Raw genomic sequence first — 15,008 nt, 5'->3', positions numbered from 1 at the left:
AAATAGGCTTTCTATGGCCCACTATTTGTGAGAGAGATGGCACGCTCAGGACTGGCACAGATGGCACGCTCACAACTGGCACACAAGCCCAGAGGCCAATATTAATCTCCCTTTTTTTCAGGGAGAATTTATAAAACCAAAAAAAAAATTAAATAGGCTTTCTATGGCCCACTATTTGTGAGAGAGATGGCACGCTCAGGGCTGGCACAGATGGCACGCTCAGGACTGGCACACAAGCCCAGAGGCCAATATTAATCTCCCTTTTTTTCAGGGAGAATTTATAAAACCCCCAAAAAAATAAAATAGGCTTTCTATGGCCCACTATTTGTGAGAGAGATGGCACACTCAGGACTGGCACACAAGCCCAAAGGCCAATATTAATCTCCCACTGTATTTTTATCAGGGAGAATTTATACACCCCACAAAAAAAAATACAGAAAAATGAAAAGGCTTTCTATGGCCCACTATGTGAGAGAGATGGCACACACAGGGATGGCACTCTAGCAGAAATGCCAAATTGCCAATCTTAATCTCCCACCAAAAAAAAAAAAAAAAAAAACACAGGGAATGTCCTACAATTACTATCTCCCTGCCTGCAGTAATCTCAGCCAGGTATGGCAGGCAGCTACTATCTCCCTGCCTGCAGTAATCTCAGCCAGGTATGGCAGGCAGCAATAAGGAGTGGACTGATGCACAAATGAAATAAAAAGTGTGGACAAACAAAAAAGATAGCTGTGCAGAAAGGAAGGAACAAGAGGATTTGTGCTTTGAAAAAAGCAGTTGGTTTGCACAGCGGCGTACACACAGCAATGCAGCTATCAGGGAGCCTTCTAGGGCAGCCCAATGAGCTACAGCGCTGAGGGGAAAAAAAAAAAAAAAACTTCCACTGTCCCTGCACACCGAGGGTGGTGTTGGACAGTGCAAATCGCTGCAGCACAAGCGGTTTTGTGGTTAATGGACCCTGCCTAACGCTATCCCTGCTTCTGACAAAGCGGCAGCAACCTCTCCCTAAGCTCAGATCAGCAGCAGTAAGATGGCGGTCGGCGGGAACGCCTCTTTATAGCCCCTGTGACGTCGCAGACAGCAAGCCAATCACTGCAATGCCCTTCTCTAAGATGGTGGGGACCAGGACCTATGTCATCACGCTGCCCACACTCTGCGTTTACCTTCATTGGCTGAGAAATGGCGCTTTTCGCGTCATTGAAACGCGACTTTGGCGCGAAAGTCGCGTACCGCATGGCCGACCACGCACAGGGGTCGGATCGGGTTTCATGAAACCCCGACTTAGCCAAAAGTCGGCGACTTTTGAAAATGTTCGACCCGTTTCGCTCAACCCTACATGTAAGAGGGAGGCATCAGAGTTATGAAAATTCTTGAAATGCTTGGGAAGGGTCTTCAATGTAGTTATGTCTTCCACTTCCTTTGCTGCAATGATACCCCGTACGTGCTCCCGGATTCGTACTTTTAATTTACGGGTAGTGAGGCCCACGTAAATCATTGAGCAAGGGCATGTAGCATAGTAGATTACAGCTTGAGTATTACATGTTATGAGATGTTTTATTTCATAAGTATTTTGGCCATCTGAGCTGGAGAATGTTTTGGCCCTTGTGATATTTGGACACGCCACGCATTTGCCACAAGGGCGACAACCCTTAACAGGTTTCTGAGATGATAGGAAAGAAATGGGTTCGTTGGTATAGTGGCTTTTTACTAATTTATCACCTAAGTTGGCACACCTTCTAAATGTTATGCTGGGCTTCTTATCGATATATTGAGAAATTATTGGGTCAGCCTGTAAGATAGGCCATGATTTCTCCAAATAGAACCTTAATAATTCAGTCTGACCATTAAATTGAGTAATATATTGTTAAGGACTGGCGGAACGCACCAAGTATAGATGATATGAAACTAGGTGCGTTCGCAGTCCGTGGTCCACCGTGCAGGTAAAAACCCTGCTGCTAGTAAGACGGACTATATGGCGGTACTAAAAGTATACACGCACGGGTTAACTTCACCCTGCGTGAAGGAAGCGATCCTGTTGAGTCACAGGACCGCGGTACCGCACATAGAGCGCGAACAAGAAGTTAGCGAACACAACCCCAACACAGGATTGAAGTCCGATTAGACCACTTGCTGGCACAACACCGCAACTGGGTGTGTAAGGAAACTATTAAAATAGTATATAAAGGCACAAGAGTGCATGCAGTGCCGCACTGACGAACGCCACTAACCACCCAGGCTTGGGTAAGGAAAGCGCAGAGGAAGCGCACGGCGCTGTACAGGCGGTCACAGCAACTAGACGCTGTTATGTGTGTAACGTGCTGTTGGATAAGTCGGGCGCTAGATAGCAAACATACACCTTCCGCGAACAGTCATCCAATAGGGAGGGTATTTTAAAGAGCGACTTTCACACACAACACACAAACATATTATCAAGACAATACTAGCGCATGGCCGTGCGGTCATGCGCAGTTTATATAGTTGCAGCAGAGGAAGCTGCTACTGAAGTTTTGCCCTTTCAGGACCTTCCTGGAGGACCAATGGAATGTGCTGCAGTACCTGAGCATGTGACCCTCGATCTCCAACGGGAGATCTTGCCCTGGGCATGCTCAGTGTGTGCAAATAAGGACTTAGTCCCAGAGAAGCCCGCTCGCCGCAGATCAGTGCAGGGTACAACAGGAGAGCCAGAAAAGGCAACAGTAACCCTTTGCACAGAATCAGTCCCAGCAAGGCGCTGGGAGCGACGCCTCCGCTGAGCAGGCCCCACTGCGGCCGGTACAGAATGGGAGACCGCAGCAGACAGGGATCGAGATTCCCCCTGTGCAGCAGAGGAAACTCGACTCCTAACATATATCTTACAGTTTGATTACTATTTGATGGTTTTGAGGAATATAGAGCTTGATGTCTAGTTGTGTTTTTTTCTCTATTATAAGCCCTTTTAACTGAACGGCGGCTATAGCCACAGTCCAAAAATCTCAATTTTAAATCCTCAGCCTGTTTTTTAAAATCTTCATCACCTGAGCAAATTCGTCGGAGCCGTAAAAATTGGCCGATGGGAATCGACCTTATCATTGTTGGTGGGTGTGCAGAAGATGAGTGTAAAAAGGAGTTAACTGCTGTGGGTTTGCGGAACAAACTAGTCTTCAAACAGCCATCGTCGTCCCTATGAATGTTGACATCCAAGAAATTTATATGGTCCTTGCTGTACTGATATGTCAGATGTATATTATATACATTTTGATTTAACTGACCAATAAATTCTTTTAGAGTTTCGGCTGGTCCCTGCCAGATCAAGAATATGTTGTCGATGTACCGTGCCCAAAAGAGGACACGGCCCATCGACGGCACATGATCTGACAGGAACAGGTGTACCCATAGCGTTTTTTAAGCATTTTTACACGTTTTTCCGCTGAGGAAACGCTTAAAAAACGCTTACAAAATGCATCTGATTATTTTTAATGGAATTCCGCATTGTTGTGTCCATGCTGAGTTTTTTTCCACAGCGGAAATGCATTGCGGAAGAAAACACAGCATGTTCATTAATTTTGCAGAATTGCTGTGATTTTGCTGCTATATAATTGTATTGGGACGCATGAAAAAAAAAAAACGCAGGAAAAATGCAACAAATATGCGATAAAAAGGCGAAAAAAAACCCCGGGACAAAACGGTAGAAAAACGCTAGTGGATTTCCTGCAAGGGAGTCCGGTTTTGATGAGGAAAATACTGCTTACATTCTGCAACGTGGGCACATAGCCTCAATGTGATTTCCCAGGTCAGTTAAGAAAGATGGGCAGTATAGTTTTGTTTTTTGTTTAAGTAGTGAAATAAAATTTCCAAGTTTCTAAAAAAAATAATAATTTGGAATGTGTCGCCAATGTATTCTCAGATATATTTAACTAGAAAAAAGTGCCGTCACTTGACTCTTCTCCAGAACAAGAGTGTTTAGTGTGTAGTATGAACTGTGTGTTGAGTAGTTGGCACTGGAGGTTTTGTAAAATGAGATGGGTTTAAAAATAGATCTAGTTCTCCATCTCTTTCATAGAAACTTTCCATGTGTTAGAACCTAGCAATAGTTTCTGGTTCTCTAGGGAAAAAAGACACATGAATCAACTTTTTGCTGCACTAATCTCTCGTATCACAATAGGAGATAAGAACATATTCATTAGGGATCGTACAGATGAGCGTATTAAACATCCGTGTTCTGTCCGTTAGCACTATGGGTACTATACAGCAAATGGACCAATGCATATCAATGCGATAGTTCTCATAAAGTTTTTACATGTGCACTACTTTGATAAGTATTTTGGAACAGACATGACCATTATTAGTGAATGGGTACACAAAAAATATAATGGACCCGAGGTCAAACATGCACACTTAAACATTATACATTCTTAATAGGAGTGTGAGTTATCAGCCAAGTACAACTGTTAGGCTCACCAGGTTAGACGAATCCTCTAAGCCTCAGGTCTTGGTGGGCACGTAGACCCCAGGCATTGGTGTAGCAGGCAGAAAGGTACGCATGGAGCGAGGACTTAGAACCTGGAGATCACAGCAGGACAGGTGCAGAGAGGATGCAGGCAAGTTTGAAGCAAAAGAGGCAGCAGGTACGCCGTGTCAGAAGGAAGATGAAGACCAGGAGCTCATAGTGGAGAGAAGCAAACAAAGAGAACACAGGACCTAGTGGGCCCCAAATAGTGGGCAGATCATGTCGTGGATCATGTAATCCCCAACTTGAAGCAGAGCCATGGGCAGCAACCCTAGAGAAAGGGGATGAAGTCCTGCCAACCTGAAGCAGACGGGTAACAGCAGCTCGACTATCTCCAGTGGGCTGATTAAGAATACATGGAGCAAAGGAGCACATGCTCAACCTTGATGGGTTCAGTGGGATCTCAGTGGTTGGACCCCCAGTGATCAGATAGATGAAAACTTCCGAACTTGATAAAAAACTTTTCAAGTCTATAGGAGTATGATAATTATCTGTGACTCTTTTTGTATGATATCAAAACAGTGTAAACAACGGGGTCTAGCCCACAATGAGTGTTCCATTAGAAATCAAATTATTTAAAGGCTCACTATAACATTCTTTTCTTGCAGACAAGATCTGTGATCAGATAAGTGATGCTGTCCTAGATGCTCATTTACAACAAGATCCAGATGCCAAGGTTGCATGTGGTAAGGACACAGATTCACAATCTTAGCTGTATGATAACAGGTCAGTTATGAACTCATCGAAGTGATTAGCTACAGGGAACTTTTAGTACAGATTTATTCTTGTATGTATGGAAGGGTTGGAACAAATTCAAGCAAATAGGAAACAAATGTGAAATAGCAACATTACACAAGGGATGATTTGTTTTATTTATTATATTTGAAAATGTATGTTTTGTGTGATCTATATTTAGGGACATTTTCTAGGGACCTCCCCAAACAGGAACTTAAAGGGTTTTCCTGAACCAGTGCTGTACCTAGTTTAGCTTAACAACAACATGCTTTAAATGACTTAACCATCTTGCCTCTTGTAATGACAAGCGTCTCAAGTCCCACCTCTATGATCTAGATCTGAGAATCCAACAGCGCTAAGACTGACTCCCATTCTGGCAGATTCACGTTGTTCTTGTGTAGGGGTATGACACAGGCTGTCATATACCTCTCTCTCTCTAAACAGTGTTTATACCAAGTGTATGATATTATTGTATTTTTGTGATTGCATTAATATGTGAATCTGCACAGAGTTTCATAGGCACCTATGTACTCTGTGAATGTAATGTATTGTGAATAATGTATAATATTATTCATGCATAGTGTATAGGAAAAGTCTAGGGTTACGTTTAGAATATATATATCATAGCTTAGGACTTAGGGAATAAGTTAGAAAGTGGGAAGATTTACCGTAGTTGGGGGGGCACATTAGATATAGGAAGTTCAGTGCATACTGTTTGAAGGTAGTGACTGAAGTTAAATAATTGAAAGATGAAGTTTGCCCAGTAACCAACTGCTGGGGCAAACAGAGAAAAGAGACAGGTGGTGATTGGTCCAGCCCAAAGTGAGAGGGGTTTGAACAAGAGAAAGGCAAAAAGGCAACATCTTCCTGGTTTAGTCAATGAGTGAGTAGAGTTTGTTGGTGACAGTTGCTAGGGCAAGTTCAAGGTGCAGTGGGCTGAAGCACATTGTGGGTGAAGACATTCAGGCGGTGTGAGGTTACACAAAACTCTCTAGGAATATTCCTGCAACGTCTGGAGCCTAAAGCTTGAGTTGGGGAGTATGGAGAGCACCAACAACCCTTCCATACAGTGGAAGATGGCTGGGGAACCGTGGGAGAGAAACGTCATGGATCTTGGGCATACTGCAGAGCCAGATTGGGAAACCATGGGGATCAAGCGTAGGGATAGTCCGTGCTGAACGTGAGAACAGGATTGAGGTGTTCTGTGTGGAGAAAGCAAGTGATGGAGGGTGCTGTGACCGATAATGTGTGTTAAGATGGCTGTACTTGAACTGTTCAATAAAGATGAACTTATTATTTAAAAGAACTGGGTGTCCCCCAGTGAAGGTGTGGCTGTTCCAGGATCCCGGATAATGGAAACAGCAGAGGCTTGTGGCCAATACATGAGTGAACTGCACTGCACTCACAGCATATGGTAACTGGGACACCATTTATTTGTGGTGTGCCAGGGTGTGGGAGAACAATAGGCCCTTGTCCATGACTACCTCCCTTTGCTCCTTACACTTGTATGACCTTGACGACCATGTATCTGAATGGCTTCCATGCAATACCACATGGTAGTCATTCAGCTGCTACTACAGGAGAAATTCCTGGATACTTGTGGCTTTTTCTAACAAAGTGAACTATTTGTGGAGGGTGGTAGCAGCATGCCCCTAAGCAGTTAGCTGATTGCTGTGCCAGTTGTCTTCTGAAAGTGGATATCTCATCAGATACAGATAATCTACCAATTGTCATGATCCAGTCCAGGTTTTGAGTCCTGTCTGCCCTTTTCCTGGGCTGATCAATTCAAGGGTTAACTTTGCTCTTCCTCATTCTGGGTTCAAGTTTGCTACTTAGCTCCGCTGCATCCTGCAGGCAGTGTCAGTTATATTTTATGCCTACGGGATGAGTATCTGACTCTGGTAGTACCCTGATTAGTCCTGCTGCGCTTACTGACCTTGCCCGTGTTTATTCCTCCTTCCCTGCCCATCCTATCTTAGCATTTCCCGATTGCTTTTGGATTTCGCGGTGTTTGACTCAGCTTTGACTCTGACTTGACTTTGCCTCTGGTCCCTGGTACTTCTGCCTTTGTCTGGTATTGACCCTTTGGCTCTCCACTGACTCTGGGCTTGTTTTTTCCCTTTGTACTGTATGACGGTCTAAGTTTTGACTCGGCTTGTTTGACTATTCTGTTGCCACCTGGTGGTAGCTTTGCTCTAGCACTGCAGGTCTGCCTTGACAGACTTGTTACTATCCTTCCACTCTATTGCCATCTAGTGGAAGTTGCAGTTACCTACATAGCTGCAGCGTAACACCAATGCCTTAGTAGCCCCTATGCTGAGTTGTACTGTACATGCACATGACTTCACATTAAGCTTTTTTGTCTAAAATAACAGGTGGATGGAGTAAGACATTCTGAGCATGCCTTCTGTCATCCTAAATGTATGAATGATGCCTGCTGATTCAATGGTTTTGTTATACCAAAGACAATGAAAGGTATAACATACAACAATGAAGGGTTTAATTAAAGACAAGCGTTTATATTCCAGAAACAGTTTGTAAAACTGGCATGGTTCTGCTTTGTGGGGAAATAACATCCCGAGCGGTTGTGGATTACCAGAAGGTGGTTCGTGACACCATCAAGTACATAGGTTATGATGATTCCGAAAAAGGTGGGTTCATGTTTCAAAGTTTATTTAGCTGAAATTAACTATTATTAACCATATCTAATTTGTTCCTCACTGTATATTTCTGTTCTTGATGCAGGTTTTGACTACAAGACCTGCAATGTTCTCGTAGCTCTGGAACAACAATCTCCTGATATTGCACAAGGTGTTCATTTAGACCGAAAAGAGGAAGATGTTGGAGCTGGTGATCAGGTAAGAGTGCTACAAGGGGGTAAATTCTATGTAATAGAAAGACTATTTTGTATATAAAACCCTTCCCGCATCTTGATTTACTGTAAAAGTGCATCAAAAGTTTGAGGTATTTATAGCGATTATCTCTGTGTGACTGCAGGTTAGCGAATGCTTAAGTGTGCATTATGCACAATGTCAGGATTCCCCTCTATTGCCACATAAAGTGGACAGTTGCATGAGCATCAGTTTGCAATTTTTGTACTGTCAGACACATGACAACTAGATTACCATTTTCCAATGTGACCGCCAGAACGATCTGGCAAATAGATGGGAATCAACAGAGAAGAATTCTCTCCGATTTACTCAATAGATCATTGAGCGAAATGGATCAGAAACTAGTCAGCATTTAACTACAATTATAAAAATCATTTACTGGTTTTCAGGTGATTACCCCCTCTATACAGAGTAATCCTGACTGTACACAATATGCACTGTCAACATACCCCTTTACAGAGGAACTTTACCTGCACTTTTAATCAAAGCTATGTATTTTCTCCAATTGTTTGGAGATACTCAGTTTAACTAAAAATAAAATCAAGTGAAACGTCCTCTTTAAAGGGAACCTGTCAGCAGTTTTGGCCGATATAAAATACGGCCATCAGAATTTAGGGCTTATATACAGAATTGTAAAATGATGTATATAAGCCTCCAACCCGACCTGGAAGAATTGAAAAATAAGTGTTATTATACTCACTTGCGGGGCGTTCCGGTCCGATGGGTGTCGCTGGTTTTGGTCCGGCGCCTCCCATCTTCTTATGATCGCCACCCTCCTGGTTGCTTCTTGTGGATGACGTGACCCTGCATCATCCACGCAGTCTCCCCGGCATCACGCTCCTGCACAGTTGCAGTTCTCTGCCCTGTTGAGGGCAGAGCAAAGTACTTCAGTGCACAGGTGCGATGGCTCTTTGACCTTTTCTGGCACCTGCGCACTGCAGTACTTTGCTCAACCCCAATAGGGCAGAGAAGTATGCCTGCACAGGAGTGCGACAACGGGGAGCCTGTGTGGATGATGCAGGGTCGCGTTATCCATAAGAAGCAAGCAGGAGGACGGAGATCGGTAGAAGATAGGACGTGCCGGACCAAAACCAGCAACACCCAATGGACCGGACCACCTCACAAATGAGTATAATAAAACTTATTTTTCAGTTCTTCCAGGTTGGACCGGGGGCTTAAATGCAGCAATATAGAATGCTGTATGTCAGCCCTGAAAGGTGATGGCCGTATATTATATTGGTCAAATGTGCTGACAGGTCCTCTTTAACCCCTTTACCCCCAAGGGTGGTTTGCACGTTAATGACCGGGCCAATTTTTACAATTCTGACCACTGTCCCTTTATGAGGTTATAACTCTGGAACGCTTCAATGGATCCTGGTGATTCTGACATTGTTTTCTCGTGACATATTGTACTTCATGACAATGGTAAAAATTCTTTGATAGTACCTGCGTTTATTTGTGAAAAAAACGGAAATTTGGCGAAAATTATGAAAATTTCGCAATTTTCCAACTTTGAATTTTTATGCAATTAAATCACAGAGATATGTCACACAAAATACTTAATAAGTAACATTTCCCACATGTCTACTTTGCATCAACACAATTTTGGAACCAAAATTTTTTTTTGTTAGGGAGTTATAAGGGTTAAAATTTGACCAGCAATTTCTCATTTCTACAACACCATTTTATTTTAGGGACCACATCTCATTTGAAGTCATTTTGAGGGGTCTATATGATAGAAAATACCCAAGTGTGACGCCATTCTAAAAACTACACCCCTCAAGGTGCTCAAAACCATATTCAAGAAGTTTATTAACCCTTCTGGTGCTTCACAGGAATTTTTTGAATGTTTAAATAAAAATGAACATTTAACTTTTTTTCACAAAAAATTTAATTCAGCTCCAATTTGTTTTATTTTACCAAGGGTAACAGGAGAAAATGGACCCCAAACATTGTTGTACAATTTGTCCTGAGTATGCCAATACCCCACATGTGGGGGTAAACCACTGTTTGGGCGCATGGCAGAGCTCGGAAGCGAAGGAGTGCCATTTGACTTTTCAATGCAAAATTGACTGGAATTGAGATGGGACGCCATGTTGCGTTTGAAGAGCCACTGATGTGCCTAAACATTGAAACCCCCCACAAGTGACACCATTTTGGAAAGTAGACCCCCTAAGGAACTTATCTAGAGGTGTGGTGAGCACTTTGACCCACCAAGTGCTTCACAGAAGTTTATAATGTAGAACCGTAAAAATAAAAAATCATATTTTTTCACAAAAATTATCTTTTCGCCCCCAATTTTTTATTTTGCCAAGGGTAAGAGAAGAAATTGGACCCCAAAAGTTGTTGTACAATTTGTCCTGAGTACGCTGATACCCCATATGTGGGGGTAAACCACTGTTTGGGCGGATGGGAGAGCTCGGAAGGGAAGGAGCGCCGTTTGACTTTTCAAAGCAAAATTGACAGGAATTGAGATAGAACGCCATGTTGCGTTTGAAGAGCCACTGATGTGCCTAAACATTGAAACCCCCCACAAATGACACCATTTTGGAAAGTAGACCCCCTAAGGAACTTATCTAGAGGTGTGGTGAGCACTTTGACCCACCAAGTGCTTCACAGAAGTTTATAATGCAGAGCCGTAAAAATAAAACAAAATTTTTTTCCCACAAAAATTATTTTTTTAGCCCCCAGTTTTGTATTTTCCTGAGGGTAACAGGAGAAATTGGACCCCAAGATTTGTTGCCCAATTTGTCCTGAGTGCGATGATACACCATATGTGGGGGGAACCACTGTTTGGGCACATGGAAGGGCTTAGAAGGGAAGGAGTGCCATTTGAATGCAGACTTAGATGGAATGGTCTGCAGGTGTCACATTGCGTTTGCAGAGCCCCTAATGTAGCTAAACAGTAGAAACCCCCCACAAGTGACACCATTTTGGAAAGTAGACCCCCTTAGGAACTTATCTAGATGTGTGCTGAGCGCTTTGACCCACCAAGGGCTTCACAGAAGTTTATAATGGAGAGCCGTAAAAATAAAACAAACATTTTTTCCCACAAAAATTATTTTTTAGCCCCCAGTTTTGTATTTTCCCAAGGGTAACAGGAGAAATTCGACCCCACAATTTGTTGTCCAATTTGTCCTGAGTGCGCTGATACCCCATATGTGGGGGGGAACCACTGTTTGGGCGCATGGGAGGGCTCGGAAGGGAAGGAGCTCCATTTGGAATGAGGACTTAGATGGAATGGTCTGCAGGTGTCACATTGCGTTTGCAGAACCCCTAATGTACCTAAACAGTAGAAACCTCCCACAAGTGACACCATTTTGGAAACTAGACCCCCTAAGGAACTCATCTAGATGTGTTGTGATAGCTTTGAACCCCCAAGTGTTTCACTACAGTTTGTAACGCAGAGCCGTGAAAATTTTAAAAAAAATCTTTCCCCCCAAAATTATTTTTTAGCCCCCAGTTTTGTATTTTCCCGAGGGTAAGAGGAGAAATTCGACCCCAAAAGTTGTTGTCCAATTTGTCCTGAGTACGCTGATACCCCGTATGTTGGGGGAAACCACCGTTTGAGCGCATGGCAGAGCTCGGAAGGAAAGGAGCGCCATTTGGAATGCAGACTTAGATGGAATGGTCTGCAGACGTCACATTGCGTTTGCAGAACCCCTAATGTACTTAAACAGTAGAAACCCCCCACAAGTGACCCCATATTGGAAACTAGACCCCCCAGGGAACTAATCTAGATGTGTTGTGAGAACTTTGAACCCCCAAGTGTTTCACTACAGTTTATAACGCAGAGCCGTGAAAATAAAAAATCTTTTTTTTTCCCACAAAAAATATGTTTTAGCCCCGAGTTTTGTATTTTCCCAAGGGTAACAGGAGAAATTGGACCCCAAAAGTTGTTGTCCTATTTGTCCTGAGTACGCTGATACCCCATATGTTGGGGTAAACCCCTGTTTGGGCACACGGGAGAGCTCGGAAGGGAAGAAGCACTGTTTTACTTTTTCAACGCAGAATTGGCTGGAATTGAGATCGGACGCCATATCGCGTTTGGAGAGCCCCTGATGTGCCTAAACAGTGGAAACCCCCCAATTATAACTGAAACCCTAATCCAAACACACCCCTAACCCTAATCCCAACAGTAACCCTAACCACACCTCTAACCCAGACACACCCCTTACCCTAATCCCAAACCTATTCCCAACTGTAAATGTAATCTAAACCCTAACTGTAACTTTAGCCCCAACCCAAACTGTAGCCCTAGCCCTAACCCTAACCCTAATCCTAACCCTAGCCCTAACCCTAGCCCTAACCCTAGCCCTAACCCTAACCCTAATCCTAACCCTAGCCCTAACCCTAGCCCTAACCCTAACCCTAATCCTAACCCTAGCCCTAACCCTAGCCCTAACCCTAGCCCTAACCCTAACCCTAGCCCTAACCCTAACCCTAGCCCTAACCCTAGCCCTAACCCTAGCCCTAACCCTAGCCCTAGCCCTAATGGGAAAATGGAAATAAATACATTTTTTTAATTTTTCCCTAACTAAGGGGGTGATGAAGGGGGGTTTGATTTACTTTTATAGCGGGTTTTTTAGCGGATTTTTATGATTGGCAGCCGTCACACACTGAAAGACGCTTTTTATTGCAAAAAATATTTTTTGCGTTACCACATTTTGAGAGCTATAATTTTTCTATATTTTGGTCCACAGAGTCATGTGAGGTCTTGTTTTTTGCGAAACGAGTTGACGTATTTATTGGTAACATTTTCGGGCACGTGACATTTTTTGATCGCTTTTTATTCCGATTTTTGTGAGGCAGAATGACCAAAAACCAGCTATTCATGAATTTCTTTTGGGGGAGGCGTTTATACCGTTCCGCGTTTGGTAAAATTGATAAAGCAGTTTTATTCTTCGGGTCAGTACGATTACAGCGACACCTCATTTATATCATTTTTTTATGTTTTGGCGCTTTTATACGATAAAAACTATTTTATAGAAAAAATAATTATTTTGGCATCGCTTTATTCTCAGGACTATAACTTTTTTATTTTTTTGCTGATGATGCTGTATGGGGGCTCGTTTTTTGCGGGACAAGATGACGTTTTCAGCGGTACCATGGTTATTTATATCTGTCTTTTTGATCGCGTGTTATTCCACTTTTTGTTCGGCGGTATGATAATAAAGCGTTGTTTTTTGCCTCGTTTTTTTTTTTTTTCTTACGGTGTTTACTGAAGGGGTTAACTAGTGGGCCAGTTTTATAGGTCGGGCCGTTACGGACGCGGCGATACTAAATATGTGTACTTTTATTGTTTTGTTTTTTTTATTTAGATAAAGAAATGTATTTATGGGAATAATATATATTTTTTTTTTTTCATTATTTTGGAATGTTTTTTTTTATTTTTTTTTACACGTTTGAAATTTTTTTTTTTTACTTTTTTACTTTGTCCCAGGGGGGGACATCACAGATCAGTGATCTGACAGTTTGCACAGCACTCTGTCAGATCACTGATCTGACATGCAGCGCTGCAGGCTTCACAGTGCCTGCTCTGAGCAGGCTCTGTGAAGCCACCTCCCTCCCTGCAGGACCCGGATCCGCGGCCATCTTGGATCCGGGGCTCGAGCACGGAGGGAGGGAGGTAAGACCCTCGCAGCAACGCGATCACATCGCGTTGCTGCGGGGGGCTCAGGGAAGCCCACAGGGAGCCCCCTCCCTGCGCGATGCTTCCCTGCACCGCCGGCACATCGCGATCATCTTTGATCGCGGTGTGCCAGGGGTTAATGTGCCGGGGGCGGTCCGTGACCGCTCCTGGCACATAGTGCCGGATGTCAGCTGCGATAGGCAGCTGACACCCGGCCGCGATCGGCGGCGCTCCCCCCGTGAGCGCCGCCGATCGCGCTGGACGTACTATCCCGTCCATGGTCATAGGGGCCCACCCCACATGGACGGGATAGTACGTCCGATGTCAGAAAGGGGTTAAAGACACCTTATTTAATTCATTCTTTGCTCTGAGATATAGCCGTCACATGTTTACTATACCCATAACAGTATAAACAAGTGCTACGGAGTATTTACAAATCAGTTAGTGCTTCAGAACATTGAGAAACAAAAGAAAACATACATGGTAGATTGTCCTCTAAAATAAATGTATAAAAATGAACAAAATAAACAAACAAGTAAACATACACCTATCCCAAAATAATATTTCATCCTATATTTTTTAGTAGTGATGGGTATTAGTTCTGATATGCACAGATAGTTATGTCATTGATAAAGTAAAAAATAAACAAGCAAATCAAGACTGACCTATAGGTATGTGCCGCCTTCAGAAAAGTAATATTATAAACATGTTGTGGTACAGTTACATAATTTCAATGCTCTTTCAGTAAAAAAAAATACCTCAAAACAGAGAGATTGGAGCGGCGCTTAATATATAATGGCTCGTTGGGCTGCAAATTTGGACAAAAAAAAACACTCTTTTGTCAAATACAACGCATGAAAATGATAAAAATAAATTTGCGCACCCTATGAGAGTTTAAACAGAACTAGAAACTGTATTCAATAAAATGGTGGCACAGTGACATAATTCTAAATACGCAAACCAAAGAACAACTTGCAATAGTATCAATAAAACTTGTATGCAGTTACCCAACCTAATGCCAGTAGATATAAATACCCACGGATATATGCGGATGAATAGAAAACATATGTTGTAGTAACCATACAACAGGGTTAATTGCTGAAACCAAAATAATGAGCTTGTATCTGAGAATGGCAGCCCGTACACGGAATAGCTAGACTGATTTTAATAAAATGCTAGTCACTGAAGGATCAGAGTCTGATTAACCCCTTTACCCCCAAGGGTGGTTTGCACGTTATGGACCGGGCCAATTTTTACAATT

At 43.0% G+C, this 15,008-nt stretch overlaps 1 protein-coding gene across 1 annotated transcript in view; it reads left to right on the top strand.

Annotated features, from left to right (window-relative positions):
• Positions 1–15,008, top strand: part of MAT1A (methionine adenosyltransferase 1A) — an 88,320-nt gene that overhangs the window by 37,065 nt on the left and 36,247 nt on the right. Inside the window, exons 2-4 of the mRNA XM_069755815.1 lie at positions 5,098–5,175; positions 7,753–7,875; positions 7,970–8,082. Of these exons, the coding sequence (XP_069611916.1) occupies positions 5,098–5,175; positions 7,753–7,875; positions 7,970–8,082 (314 nt within the window). The remainder of the gene's footprint in view (positions 1–5,097; positions 5,176–7,752; positions 7,876–7,969; positions 8,083–15,008) is intronic.

The sequence above is a fragment of the Ranitomeya imitator genome, chromosome 2, assembly GCF_032444005.1.
Source record: "Ranitomeya imitator isolate aRanImi1 chromosome 2, aRanImi1.pri, whole genome shotgun sequence".
In the NCBI taxonomy this organism is placed as follows: Eukaryota; Metazoa; Chordata; class Amphibia; order Anura; family Dendrobatidae; genus Ranitomeya; species Ranitomeya imitator.
The sequence above is the reverse complement of the archived record's forward strand: the minus strand, read 5'-3'. Positions and strand labels throughout refer to the sequence as shown.